Source organism: Phoenix dactylifera, chromosome 2 (genome assembly GCF_009389715.1).
Source record: "Phoenix dactylifera cultivar Barhee BC4 chromosome 2, palm_55x_up_171113_PBpolish2nd_filt_p, whole genome shotgun sequence".
NCBI classification, from domain to species: domain Eukaryota; kingdom Viridiplantae; phylum Streptophyta; class Magnoliopsida; order Arecales; family Arecaceae; genus Phoenix; species Phoenix dactylifera.
The window spans coordinates 14119204-14133654 of record NC_052393.1 but is presented as its reverse complement, the minus strand read 5'-3'; the positions used below and the strand labels follow the sequence as shown (position 1 = coordinate 14133654).

The 14451-nt window shown below is 38.7% G+C and overlaps 1 protein-coding gene across 2 annotated transcripts in view; it reads left to right on the top strand.

Annotated features, from left to right (window-relative positions):
• The first annotated feature begins 3070 nt into the window (after nucleotides 1-3070).
• LOC120109136 (mediator of RNA polymerase II transcription subunit 15a-like) overlaps nucleotides 3071-14451 on the top strand; it is a 33533-nt gene continuing 22152 nt past the window's right edge. For both annotated transcript variants that reach the window (XM_039122889.1, XM_039122886.1), the window contains exons 1-2: nucleotides 3071-3264; nucleotides 10632-10743. In XM_039122889.1, the coding sequence (XP_038978817.1) occupies nucleotides 3146-3264; nucleotides 10632-10743 (231 nt within the window). In that variant the 5' untranslated portion in view covers nucleotides 3071-3145. The remainder of the gene's footprint in view (nucleotides 3265-10631; nucleotides 10744-14451) is intronic.

The window sequence follows — 14451 nt, the reverse complement described above, 5'->3', positions numbered from 1 at the left end:
TCCGGCATCAACTGCTTCGTCGCGCTCTTCACCGTCCCCCTCCTCTCATTCCACTTCATCTCCACCAACAACCCATACGCCATGAACTACCGCTTCATCGCTGGTCACGGGTCGACCCGACTCGGAGGAGGCGCTCGGAAGAGGCGGCGCTCGGAATGGCGATAGGGACTCGGGAGAAGAAAACTCTGGCGCTGTGATTCCAATTTATAACGCTCCATTTCGGGTTCGGCTCTTCAGTTCGGGTCGGAATCGGGTCCAGAGTCAGTAAATTCGAAATATATCCAAAAAAAATAATGGGCCAGGTAGGATCGAATCCGAATTTCGTAAAATCAGATCCGACCTAAAAAATGGCTTAGGTCTAATTGTAGAACCCAATCCAAAAAATAGTTTGGATCCAATTTTAAAACTCGATTCAGGCTTGCAGATTTTAAAATTTAAATTTGGTTGGGACTACAGAGTCGAATCGGATCGATCTGAGCCGATCCATTTGCAGCCTTAGCTTGGAGAGAACCCGTTCTTCGATCTCTCGAAGGGGGATGACTCTTTATATAGCGCGCCTGCCTGTGTCCCTTTATAAAATATTTGAGCCATTATATTGAAGCTAGGGCTTGCTTACGTCTTAACCAAGGTATTTATTTTTCACTTCTTGGTTTGTACAGAAGGTGGGACAACATGTTTGTATTGTAATTAATATTTAATCAAAATTTTTACTATGAGATTTATTTATTAATGGAACAGATGGGATGATGATATTCTTTGTCCCATATTGAGTACGTCATGATTAAAAAAAGCCATTGGCAGCAGAATTTTGCTATTTAATAACTACATTTCTAAAATGCATGTATTTGGTAAACAAACTACCTACCAAGTTAGAATTATTTGAAATGCCCAAAAAATTAATATGTTTGAAATTTATAATTTATCTAATCAATAATATAATTAAAATTAAATTGAATTACAAAAGGTTTAATTAAGGCATGTGGCTTTTATTCCTTTCACCTAAAGATGAATGTAGAAACAACAATTTCAACTCATAACAAATTTGAGAATAGGATCAAAATACAAGAATCAAACTGTCTAATATCTACAAGATAACTTTGCATCTATTTTTAATAAAATATCAATATGTTGTATGAATATGATATCGACAATAAATCTTATGGAATCCATTTGATATACTAATATATTTTATCATATCTAATATAACAGATATAAAGTGCTCTTCTCAGTTCTACCAAATTCAAAAGTTTTTGCTGTGCAAATGCCTCGGAAGAATTGGAATTAGGCTTACCCGCAAAACATGTTCTAGATTAAATTAGTCGGAGTAACAAAATGTGATTGTTAAAGCATGAGTTTTCCAAGCTCTGAAGTTCCAATGATTGTTATCTATTTCTCATTGAAAAATCTTCCTAAGTATCCATGGAAAGAATGAAATTTGATTGGTTGCTAATTTGTGTTAATCCATCTATAGGGAAAATCAAAAAGTGAAATTTAGGAAGAACTTTGTTGCTTAAAATGACTATATTTATCTATGAGAACAATGTGTTATAGGGTTGTTCATGTGTGTTGATCTTACGGAATGAAATTAAAATGAGCATTCTGACAAAAAGGCAAATATTCTTATGGAAAGTTGGAGTGGGAAATTATAGGATCTGAATTAACAAACTATTTTGGACACAATAGCAGGAATGGAGGAGCAAAAATAGGAACATATAAAGGGAATTCATGGCGGGCCCTGAAACGCATTAATAGCAACATTTAACTAGGTTTGAAACCATTGTAGTTCCATATCTCATATAGAGAACGCAAATCATTTGCAGATCTCAATATGGAATAAAATAAAGTGGCCCAAAATATAATTGAAGTGTTAGTCAAGGACTTTGTTTTCATTTCACACGTTTCTTGGACAATGTCAAGCCTACTTCAAACTTTATTAAGACAGATGATGCTAGAAGCCATGCGGAGTGCTACCTACTGTCTTAATGGAACTTAAGTGCACATTGGCTAGATAATGATCTCCTTTTATTATCGAAATAAACTTGGAGCAGTTTCGGAAATTAAAGATTCTTAGCACAAAAAAGAGTCAAAAAATCTTAATTTTCCACTTCAAAAGACTACAAAGTCAAGATTAAAAACAAAGAGCGAATGTAATTAAATAACTAGCCAAGGACTTGTTACGAGTTTCACATTTCACTAAGATTCTTAGATCCTATGATATTCATCATCCGAGTGAGTGTCTGAGACTAAAATGCATCGAGATTTTAAGATACATCGAGATTTTAATCTATCTCTGCCGATATGTCAGAAAGTTTCGGGGAAGCCCAAATTCTCGGAGATCTAACTTGGGATCGAGTTATTAAATGACAACCAAAATAAAAGGTAACTTAGGATTATCAACTAGTTTTAAACATTACTTTTGAGTTTCATTAATTAAACAATTTATTTAATAAAACTTATAGAAAATATAATTATATATACATTGGCTATATCGTATTGGTGGGACTCTAATATTGATGCAAAATGAGATATTGGTAGAAAAAAAAATCTTGCATTTCACATATTCTCCAGGATAACTAACAAATTTCGCTTGACTACAAAGTATTCATGACAAGACACTACCAAGGTATTAAACTCTCTAGTATTAAAGTGAGTGCCCACCTAAAATTTTCCACTATGACATTAGTAGCAGTTTAACATGCATTGTTGGCCATTATAATGGAAAATAAGTGCACAATAATGGCAATATTCAGATAGAACAGCCCTAACAATTACAGATATTTTATTTCACGTCACTTAGGCATCGCAAGCAACATAAGGTGGCCTAAAAATAATAAAATTATCAGAGAGGGACTTCGCTTAAATTTTAGACTCACAACTTTCGTGTACTGAATGCGCGCGTGACCCGGACTCCATCACACATGATTCTCACGGTTCCCCAATCCCTACTAGGGCGTCCTTTCCTTGGTCCCAAAACGCGTTTCCCCACGCCCAAATTTTAAAACCGCCGTCCTGCTCTCCTCCTATAAATAGGACACCCCCTCGTCTCGTCCGTCTTCCAAACTCGTTGAGAGAGGGAGAGGGGCTTTCGCTTCTCCTTTCTCTACTTCTCCCGACTGAGAGCTTCTTTCAACCCCGGTTCACTCCCATGGAAGGGAGCACTCGGAATCCTTCCAGGGTGGAGGGCTCCGCCCGCGCGGACGCTCGCCCCGCCGACTGGAGGTCCGACCTCAACGCCGAGTCGCGGCAGAGGGTCGTCGGCAAGATGTGAGCGAAACCTCCTGTCTCTTCCTTTGGTTTCGATATTTATCTTTCGATTTATTTGTTTCCCTGCTAGGGATTTATGATGGATGGTTTAATGTTGATCTCGAAATCTTTTTTGCCCCTCCCTTCTTCTTTCCATAATTCGGTCCTTGATTCCTTTTATTTGTGGTTTGTCTTCCTGTTTCTAATTTTTTTTTTGATTGATTAGTGGCGCCCTTATGAATGAAATTGTGACATTGATTCTGTTGTGGTTTTGGTGAGGGTGGTCTGGGATAATATGGTTTATTTTTCGAGGGGTGGGCAGATAGTGTTGAAGTAGAGCATGGACATGGAAAAAAACGAAAAAAAAAGAAGAAGACCCATTAGGGCTTTTCAGCGAAAGGCGAAGACTTGTTTTTCGCCATCTTTGTGTTTGCTTCCAGTATTCTTAAACCCTTGTCAATGTGTAGGATAGGTGGGAGGTGGTGACACACAACGACCAATCCTGAAAGACCACTCTTTCGTCTAAGGATGCCTAACCGCCGCACCGATCATTCGGGGGGGGGGGGGGGGTGGGTGGGTGGGACACTGCGAGGTGGGTAGTTTATCTGGGGCGGATGCCTCCTAAAGAGTAACGGAGGTGTGCGAAGGTAGGCTCAAGCGTTGATTCTGCTAGTCAACGAAAAGCAAATACAATACAAGTACGAAAGGAGCTAACCAACCAAGCTCGGAAATAGGGAAAGACTACCTAAAAACTCCTCCGCTTGTACGCTGCAGGTGCTTTCCTTTTTTTTTGCAGCGGGATTTCGGGTGAGGTACGGTGTCCGGTTCATTCAACCTATTCTTTGTTGGTGCTTGCTCCGATTCTATAAAACCGAGACTCCGAGACCTACGAACCCGCCTCGGTGCGGGAGCCGCTCGCACTTTGTTCAAAAACTTAACGGCAACGCTCATGGCAAAGTGGATGGTTCTGAAAATCAACCACGAGTTATCAATTTGACCTGTCCCTTTTCCCTTTGTTATGAGAAGTTGTTTTGTGCTGTTTATGATAACAGCTGCATGTATAGGTTCATCAAATGCATAAAATGTCAGTAGAAAAATTAAAGAAGGATAAGGGATGTGAAAGACCCTATTTAAGCTATATGAAAGACCCTATTTTAGAACCCTGTGGACAAGGTTATACTCTTGAAGGGATCCATGTTAGGATTCTAGAGTAAATTCTGTATTACTTCTGTTTATTTAATAATCCTTTTCAAGAAGCACATAGGCAAATCTTCTTTGAAAAACTTGCTTTGTCATATACTGGGGGAAAGCCAAGATTTTGCCTCGGGGAAGGAGGCAAGGTTAGATTGTCAGTTCCTGCCATGTCTACTAATAATAATGCTTTGACACATCTATTTTAGTATTCATATGATATTCAAATCATGATGATTTAGGCCCAATTCCATAGTGCAGTATTAAAAAAATCATGGATTTAAGAAGAACAAGTAAGTTCATAGATGCTAGAAAAAGAATTGAATTTGCGATGATTTGGAGTAAAATCTTACCATATTTATATAAAGTATTTTTTCAAATTGTGAAATTTTAATGATCATATTATTTATTTTTTAATGTGATAAAGTACAAACAAAGCTTTGTCTATTTGCTAACAGATTACATCATTAATCAACAGCAAAGCAAAATCTATTTAAAGTGCTCTCTCTAAGATTATGATCCTAATCGAAGCAAACATTCTTCACAATCAAACAATTATTATTAGACACCAGTACATGGAAGAAGAGAAGAATTAAGCTCTGTTTGGAAGTGCAGGCATAGGATGTTCTAGGATAAGTTCTCCATTTAGCTGAAGATAAGGGAATGGATAGTGATTGGAGAGAAGAAAATCAATGAGGAAGAGCCCTTCCTTGGTCTTCGGAGATTGTAATCCAGAAAATATAGAATACCGGATTCCATTTAAAAGGCGGTTTCCACTGTCATAATTTTTCTTGAGTTTTGTAATCTTAACTTTCCATATTAGAAAAGATTCTTCCTTCCCATGAAATAATTAGTACTTAATGGTAGCCTTGTAGAGGAACAATCCATGGATTATTTATTGAAGCATCCAAAGAGCCCTTAAACAAATAATCATAAAAGAACGATACATTTGATGGAAATAAATAACTGAGCAAGAAAAAAAACAGTCATTTGTTATGACCAAATAAGTTTAAGGAAAAAATGAAACATTATACTTCTTGCGAGGGGATCATCTTGGCCACTGAATAGGCATGAAAATAAGAAAGCCAAATAGGATCGTCTTTCAGTACCAATTCCGGCTCGACAACATTGAAGCAGTCAAGGGAAAGGCCTCTTCCTCACCCTCACTGCCTTCCCACTTGGGATAGATTTCGTTTTCTGCTCTCTCGTGCCATTTGAACTTCTGTCTTGTCTAGCTTTAAACAGTTTTTTTTTAAAAATTAGTTGATATAGAGATAGACATTTATACAGAGAGGAGCTAAAAGAGGGCAATTGGTTTGGATGGAGTTGTGGAGATGTGAAATACTGGCAAAGATATCTTTTTCTTCCTTTATTTGATTACAGAGAAAAAAGAGGGTATGGATTAATATATTATAGACTACAAAGTTTTTAGGAGGGTTCGATGGAGATTTATTGCATGGTTTTTCTAATTAAAATTAATTATGACATAAGGATGAGAGAAGATAGAGTAACTAGGAGGGGCCAATTTTCTCATGGTAGTGGGATAACAAATTTTCACCAATTTTATGAGTGGAGTGGGGCCAACACCAATATTTGCACTTGTACTTACCATAAGGGAATCAAAAGGAACCCCAAAATTTTGGGGTGCCATGCCCCTCTCCCACCATGTCCCCTGGCTCTACTCCTATCTACATGCTGGACATTTGGAGACCACATGCTGCTAAGGTTAAAATTTCTACCTATATTGCACTTTCTTCTTGAAAGGTGCTATATCCATTTATGTTGTTACATGTTGATGTGTACACTTAAGTGCATGTTTATACAACGCAATTCATAAGTCCACCATCTTGTGTAGCCACTACTATAGATGGTCAGTTCTATCTTATAGAGGATATGGAATTTTGATTTACAAATTGGTTATGATAATGACAAACAAACATCATTCTGTATTAGGCAAGATGTTAAAAGTCTAGATAAGTTTTAACCAATGACCTTCCCATAATATGTCTATTATAAGAGCTTTCCGGAGTACCATTATTATGCATACAACTATTCGAATAGGTAAATTAGTTTGAAAATGGTTGTATCTTTCCCTGTAATTTTTATCACACATGTTGTGATTGTTTGTATTTTTATATGTTTAAAATAGTAGATGAAATGGGCACTGTATCAACATCGTAGGTTAATTGAAGAGAATATATCATATGCTAACATCTCCTACAAAACTATTGTGTTTATGTAAACGTGCTGGCTGGTATGGATACCTCATCGAATTTTCTTACTCGCTCCATCAATGATTATATTTTATTGGCTTGTTAATTAAATCAAGTCTTTAAGATATTACTTCATGATGATCTCATGAGTATGACATTCTTGTTATGACCTATCAAATGTCTCACATACCTCTATACGTTAGAAGCAACAAATGCTTAGGTTGCTGTTGCTAAGATATTACTGAACCATCTTATATACAACTTGGAAAATTTTTTGATGTGGTTTCAAGCTGGAGAAACATGATTTATTTATGGCTTTTTGACTAACAACCACCTAGAGGGCGGGTATTGGTGCAATGGTAAGGTTGCTGCACTATGACTTGGGTGTCATGGGTTCAAAACATGGAAATAGCCTCTCAGCACATAGGGCTAAGGTTATATGCATCTGAACCTCCCCAAATTCCACAGTGGTGGGAGCCTTGTGGTTGAGGACCTTCTTTTAAATTTTGACTGAATAACCACCTATTAAGCTTTTCCATGACCTGTAGAGCAACCTAATAAGTTTTATTGCATGATCTTTTCACTAGAGTGATCTTGATATCCTAGATTGTATGCCTAAAACTTGCTTGATATCTGATATCATCATGCCATCCATGATTTAGATGCTAGTCTGGTAGTTACATGAAGTACTTCTTAGTTATGCCATGCAATTTTACTTGGACATTTGTGGTTGCCATGGATATATATATGTGTAAGAATATGTCACATGTCTGCAAGCTGAAAGATATGGATATATATATGTGGTTGCCATGGATATATATAACTGTAGCCTGGGAGGGTATCTCTTATGCGAAGCGTGTACCTGGTGCCGATTGTGTGTGCCTCAAGGGAGACTCATCCACGGTGATTGATTGGGTACGAAGAGCGGATAGATATGGGGATGGTCACCCATTGATCCGCGAGACCCGCAGACTGGTCTAGGAGTGGGGATCCTTTCAGGCAGTATATGTGTTTCAGGAGGCGAACAGAGCAGCAGACTGAGTTGCCTCATTTGTTGTCCGAAACTCCAAAGAGTTCATCTAGACAACTGCAGTAGATATACCCTCTTTTTTGTATTATTTACTTTCTCTAGACTTGGCTGGCTGTACCCACATTAGAGCCATATGAAATGTCGTTGTTACCAAAAAAAAAAATTTGTCCACCTAGCTAAAAATAACCACACCTCTTGTTGTGTTCTTACGATAGAAGATAGGATGATCATGCACTTATGTGCTAGTTTAGCACTTTGTGCTCAAAATGATCTAATTTGCCTTGTAGCAGAGGGTCCAATAGCCACTCATGGTGTGCAGAAAGGTATTCTATTATGACATTCTGAAAAGCGTTGAGAGGTTGTTCTTAATTTGCGCTACAGTGAGGCGGAGTTTATGTGCAATGGAGAACCCTTACTGACTCTTGCTTAGGAGAATGGGTGAGATTTCAGTTGGAATCCAGGTTGTAACTTTGCAGGATAGTGGATTGGTATCTTGTGGGATGCAACATTGTAAAGATAGAAGCAAGGTTAGCCGTCATGGTATCGAACCCCATATTAATACCATCCTAATATAGTATCGGTACACTTGATATGAGGGTTAGTTTGGCGTATCAAGTATCTTGTGGGACACAACACTGTAAAAATAGAAGGTTCGCTCTCCGTACTGGTACCATCCTAGTACAATGCTGGTGCGCCTATTATGGCGGTTGGTTTAGCGTACCGAAACTCGGTATGGCCCCCATACTATATATTAGTTGGTACTGGTATGGTATGGTACAGTAGGTATGCATTAGTACCGATCGACACAGTGTACCATGCACAAACTGTGCAGAAGTTTTAGGCAAAAGGTGTATGGTGTGGTTGTCTCATGAAAGAGAGTTTAAGGAACAAGCAAGTAAAAAAGTACTCCATGATTATAAATACTTATCATTTAATTCTTTTGATGCTCTAACAATTAGGATTATATGATTATATCTATACTAGTGTTAAGATGTCACATGTATTCCTCAATGCACTTGGAGCCCATTGATCTGTCTTTATAGGAAGAGTGTCTTGGATAGACTCCCCCCTCTTTCCTTTCTTTTGTCAAGTTTATGAATTCAGGATCATTATATTTACAATTGTACAGGGATAAGGGAGGCTTCGATATATCATGATCCATACCCTAATTAGGAAAGGTCATGGATCTCACATTGAATATTCATGGAGAATTCTGTTATAGTGTTGTAGTTTTTGAAGATGAGAAAACGAATTTAATTTTTTTTCTCTCTTCTTTCGTCTATAGCAAAGTGGATCTTCATGTTATCTGTGATTTGGTCATTAAGCTAGAGAAATTGTTGCTACCTTCATCTGTGAAATTGATCAGAATCTCCTACCTGTCGATAAGTCGATTTTCTCAGAAGCGACATCCATGTCTGGTCTAACCCTATTTTAATTCCCATCAAAGATGATATAAATATAGCATGATGCGGATTATGTTGTATTTTTTAGATTGATGGGCATCAAATAAGGTTTAGGCATATGAAAATGCACTAGAGATGAGGATGTTAGGGTGAACTTCTGGTGAATCTAGGACCAGCTCAGGATGAAGCATGTCACTGTTTATGAGCTACAGTGTTATAGAATGAGGTATATCACTTTCTAAGATAATACAGAACGACTGGGATTCTTTTTCAAAACTCCAAAACTGAACTGAATTGAGGCTAGTTTTGCAGTTTTGGCAGAAAATGACGGGGCCAAATCCATAGTGTATGCTGTATATGAAGTACGTATGCCAAATTTTTGCTCTCATCTTTTAAATGTTCAGAAGCAGTTTTCAGAAGATATGGGAGCACTGCATTATTACATTGCAAGGAGATACAGATTTACGTAAACTTTTTGACATATGCCCATTTATGGTGAAACTTAGGCATTTCATTGTTGATGAGTCAATATGTGATCAAATAATAAACTTACACTTTAAGGGGAATCTTTTATTTGACATCTTACATATGTTTATGCTTGAAGCTACTGAAAAAATACACCCAAAGTTCCTGATAAATAGAATATGCGTTATGATGATATCTAGCTTACTTATTTTTATTATTTGTCCATCTGACATCTTTTCTTGTTCTAATTGACCATTCTATGTTTCAGTAATTTTCAATTGAAAATTGTTCAAGCTGGAACTCATTTGGTCTAGTTGAAACTGAAACCAAGAACTCAAGCTCTGTATTGTAGTTATATGCAATTAAAATTTGTGGAATCACTATGATGATAACTTCTGGTTGTTTGTTTGTCAATGTGAAGCCTGAGAAAATTGGGAGGAAGATTATACATTGTTTTTCTCCCTATGGTTTTTCATTCTAACATTTGAAGGGTGAAGAATGCATAAGGCCTGACCCTGCTTATATGTGGTAAGGCTTTTTGGTTATCACATATATAAGGTAATAGACATCTCACTAGTATAGGCAGTTGCTTGAATACGTGTTGCTTATGGTTAAGTGTTGCTACTTCTTTGATTTATGATACTGCTAAAAGATGACACAGTTTGTTTTATTGTTTTCCTTTATCAGCAAGTTTCGATATTGAATGCATTTTACATATTGGTCCAGATTCCAGGGTAGCTGCAAGCAACTAGTATAAACATGTTGATCTGGTGATTTAGGTCAATATGTTTACACTCACAAGGATGCGTAATTACTTGTATTTTTTTCTTTTTCCCCTGTGCAGATTTTCCACGCCAATATACTAGGAAAGTAGGAATGCTATACTCTTTAGAAGACATTATGTCACTTTTCCTGACTGTTAGATCAGTATAAAATCAATTTTCTTCAATATTTTCTGATGTTCATCATGTCCTTTTTACAGATTAAAATTTTCTTCATTAATTTTTGTTGATAATTTTTTCAGCCACCTGTAGCTTCTGCATAATGTTTTGATCAATTAATTCTATTTTTTCTTTAAATGCACAGAATCAGCTCTCTAAAGAAACACTTCCCACCAGGTGCTTCTGAGGGTCTAAGTGATTTTCAGAAACTTGCTGTTCGATTTGAGCAAAAGGTTTACGCTGCAGCTACTAGCCAGGTTTGTTCATTTGCTTTTCTTCAATCTTTCTTTGCTTTTTGTTGCAAGATAAAGTGGCCAGGTAAAGACATATCCAAAACCATTACCTGATTTACCGTTCCTGCTTGTTATTTAGTTCTTATGGAAAATTAGATTCCATGCATAAAATCTGGCAGGGTTTGCTGATAATTTTGTACGTACAATATGCATGACAAATGCTCATGTTAAGGTGACTGATTAACTAAGAAAGCTTAGACAAAGGTTGAAAAGATATATGATCTTTGTCTAAATAGTTTGACGAATCAGGCAATCTCTACTACGATAAACTGTAAGGCATTGGAGTCATGTTTGAAACCCCTTCAAGGTTACTATTTTCCATTCTTTGATCTCTAAGAACTTTGTTTGAGTTGAGCACATCAGTGAGCAGTCCTGCTGTGGAAAACATTATATTGGTTTTAGGGGTAAGTATGATGCTGTTGCAGCAAAATAGCAAGCAGGGAGACTAGCCATATTTTATGGAAATATCCCATGAGAAAAACCCTTTCTGGAGCATTGAAATCTAAATTTCACTGAATACTATCTCCTTACGTCAATTTCAAATTTAAATTCTAGAAAAAGAGAATTTGGTACCCAGGTTTCTGCTTTCTCCTTCAATTGAAGGTAGTTGTAATTTGACTTCAAATTTCAGCATACATGTAAATTAGGGGATCTTGTATGCAAACTTTCTGTTCTAATTGAGTCCTCACACCCAGGGGATGCTGTGCTTGCAAAAAAGAACACTTGCATTGCTACTGCTCTTGATGGTGTTCTTCTCTGGATTAAAACTTTCAACCTTGAAAGATCAAATAAATAGTGAGGGGAGCTCTTTTTTGAATGAGCTCTAGCATAAAACTACAATCGATTGACTCCAGCAATGAAGGTTTGGTGACTTTGGCCTCACCAGTATAGGCGTTTTTAAGTAAGATTCGCTATACTAGTACCGGACCCCATACCGGTGCCACATTGTCATAGTGTCAGTATGGTATCGTAAGCGGTACGTCTGATGTACCGAGTGTCGGTACGCCACCGGTTCCAGTATCGGACTGGTATGGCACTGTACGGCATGCCGATACTGTCCAGTGTGGTACGATACAGCATATTATGTTTTTAACAACAATGAAAGGCAAGGAGGAAACTAAAACTTTGTTCTCTACTATTTAGATCGAGAAGGTCTCTATGAGGTAATGCATAGACATCAGCAGCTAAAAAAGAATGACCTTCTTGAAAAAGAATGACATTTTTCAAGAAGGTCTTTATGATGGGAGCTCTTTTCGTAAAAAAAATAATATGATGACAGGAAGAAGAATGACCTTTTACAAACCACCTTCTTCCTACTCCAAGCTTCATTATAACTTTCAGACATATTTGAACTTTCCAAAACAAGCCAGTTTGTATCATTTCTTGAAAACTTACAGCAGAAAAGAAAAGAAAATATAGAATAATTAAGTAAAAGACTCCAGTGGGACCTCATATCTCGAGGTGATGTGTGGGATGTTTCATTTAGCCGGCTGCTATGTGGGCACACCATGGTGTTTAGCCTTTTATTTTCTTTTCCGCTTGATAGACATCAGCAGAATGTAAGTCCCATAGGAATGTATTTGGTTGAAGGGGGATAAAAGTTATACTTTTTTCGGGTAATGTTTGGTGTAGCTTAAGAATTGTACTTTTGCAACTTTTTGAAGAAAAGTACTTCCTAGAAAAAATGTGCTTGGTAACAATATCTGAGAAATGCTTCAACAAAACGAAAAATCAAACAAAGCGTTTTAGGAGAAGATAAGAAACCTAGCTTCAGGTTCCTTTTGGGAGAAGATCTTATAAATTAAAAAAAAAAACAGAAGCAACACTAATAGAGATAGTTTAATAGAATTGATATCATACTAGAAACTAGGAATTCGGGCATAAGGCATAAAAATCCAATAGGGATAGTTTGGAAACAAAACACACTTAAAATAAATATTTAATTGAAGCACATTAGTTTGTAGAAATGGAATCACCAGCATATATGGACTTATGGTCCCTTTTTTCTAAGTCTTGCTTCAAAGCAATGCCATGTGTTCCCTCGAAGTCTTATCAATGCAATGAAGTCATGGAGCCCGGGTTTATCTAAAGTCACACCTTGTGTCCAAGAGAGAGCGTTTGTGTGCGTGTGTGTGTGTGAGCGAGAGAGAGAGAGAGAGAGAGCTGCTTAACATCTTTGGCTAGTGTGTATAAAGAGAAAGAAGAGAGAGAGGCACATGATCCTAGAGAGTAGGTGTATAAATGGTATCTGAAAATCCAATAACTCGATCTAAATATTTTACAATAATGGGGTATGGATCCATTTAAGTTTTCTATAACCTTATTGGAATGAAGTCGATTTCCATATATAGGATCCAATTTCTTATTGGATCAAACTTGGATGTAACTATTGAGCTATATTCAAATATGTTGTGGTTCAAATTTGGCCCGAGGGTGACCACGTCGGGGGAGTCGAGGGAGCTACTGGCCGGGGCGGAGAATGAGGAGAGCCACCTCCCGCGCGACGGCATACCTGCACAAAGCCTCACCGGTGGTTCCGGTGAGGGCCCTTCGACACCCAAGTTAGAGTGGATCTTAGTTGGTCCAAAAGTTCTCTTAGTGTTACCTGATGGGCCTATATATAGTCTCCGTAGAGGTGTCCAGATGGCGGAGGTATGACCTGTCCTCATCATGAGAGAAGATAGGTTTTAGACAGATGGTGCGCAGCTAGAGCTTGCTTGAGGCGCACGGCATAGGCCGTTTCTGTGAACGATAAGGCATTGACGGATGCGACAGGGTATGGCTGGAGCAGCATGGCATTGTCCACTGTCGTTAGCCAGCAAGCAAGCATGGCGCGGTGACGTTGTAATGTACGGCCACGTAGGTGGGCGTGGGCACGCACGAGGATGCTATCATGGGCGAGGCCGGGCTCGATGAGGGGCCACAGCGTATATTCAGAGAGGTTGGCTTGGCGGTTGCTGAGGTCGGCCTCACTTCTCCGGTCCCGAGGTCGTCCAGTAGAGCGCCTCGAGCTCGAGGGTCGGGGCGCGTTAATGGATAAGATGCCCCGAGCTCGGTCGGAGCGCATTGGTGAATATAAAGGGCGCCCCGAGATCGGTCGGGGCGCGTCGGCGAACATAAAGGGCGCCCTGAGCTCGGTCGGGGCGCATCGGCGAATATAAGGATGCCTCGAGCTTGGTCGGGATGCGTTAGCGAATATATAAGGGCACCTCAAGCTCGATCGGGGCGCGTCGATGAGTATAAAGGGCGCTCCGAGCTCGGTCGGGGCGTGTCGGCGAATATATAAGGGCGCCTCGAGCTTGGTCGGGACGTCATTATAAACATCAGAGGAGGTTACTGCAAGTCGTGGCAGCGGAGAGATCCGGCCGAGGTCAACTGAGCCTTTGACAGAGCCCGAGGTCGGACTGGCTTTTAGCGGGACCGAGGTCCGGCTCAATCGTTGTTGGGGTCTATTTGGCTAAATTAGGTGGTCCTATTGTTGTGAGCAGGACGATCCATTTTGCCCCCCATCAAAATCCAACGATCCGATAACCGTATGAATGTATATATGGTTGCATTAATTCCTTTTCTCCATGTTCGGATTTATACTTTTCTCGAACAAGCTCTCTATAACTTTCCAACACCATCATTTCAGTTCCCAACACCTAGGTGGCACTTATATTCTGATTCTCT